The sequence below is a fragment of the Eimeria mitis genome, genomic scaffold, assembly GCF_000499745.2.
Source record: "Eimeria mitis Houghton genomic scaffold, Emh_scaff2279, whole genome shotgun sequence".
Taxonomy (NCBI): Eukaryota; Apicomplexa; class Conoidasida; order Eucoccidiorida; family Eimeriidae; genus Eimeria; species Eimeria mitis.
In genome coordinates, this window is record NW_013570608.1 from 2,229 (window position 1) to 2,436 (window position 208).

Genomic DNA, 208 nt, shown 5'->3' on the forward strand with positions numbered 1-208 from the left:
TGGGGGCCCCCCTGGGGGCCCCCCTACTGAGTATCTTCCTGGGGGCCCCCCTGGGGGCCCCCCTACCGAGTATCTTCCTGGGGGCCCCCCTGGGGGCCCCCCTGGGGGCCCCCCTACTGAGTATCTTCCTGGGGGCCCCCCCCCTGAGTACCCTTCCTGGGGCCCCCCTGGGGGCCCCTCTCCTGAGTACCCTTCTGGGGGCCCCCCG

At 75.5% G+C, this 208-nt stretch overlaps 1 protein-coding gene across 1 annotated transcript in view; it reads right to left on the reverse strand.

Annotated features, from left to right (window-relative positions):
• EMH_0051490 (uncharacterized protein) overlaps positions 1-208 on the reverse strand; it is a gene marked incomplete at both ends in the record, with an annotated part of 7,459 nt that overhangs the window by 288 nt on the left and 6,963 nt on the right. Inside the window, one exon of the mRNA XM_013496755.1 lies at positions 1-206. Coding sequence (XP_013352209.1) covers positions 1-206 — 206 coding nt within the window. The remainder of the gene's footprint in view (positions 207-208) is intronic.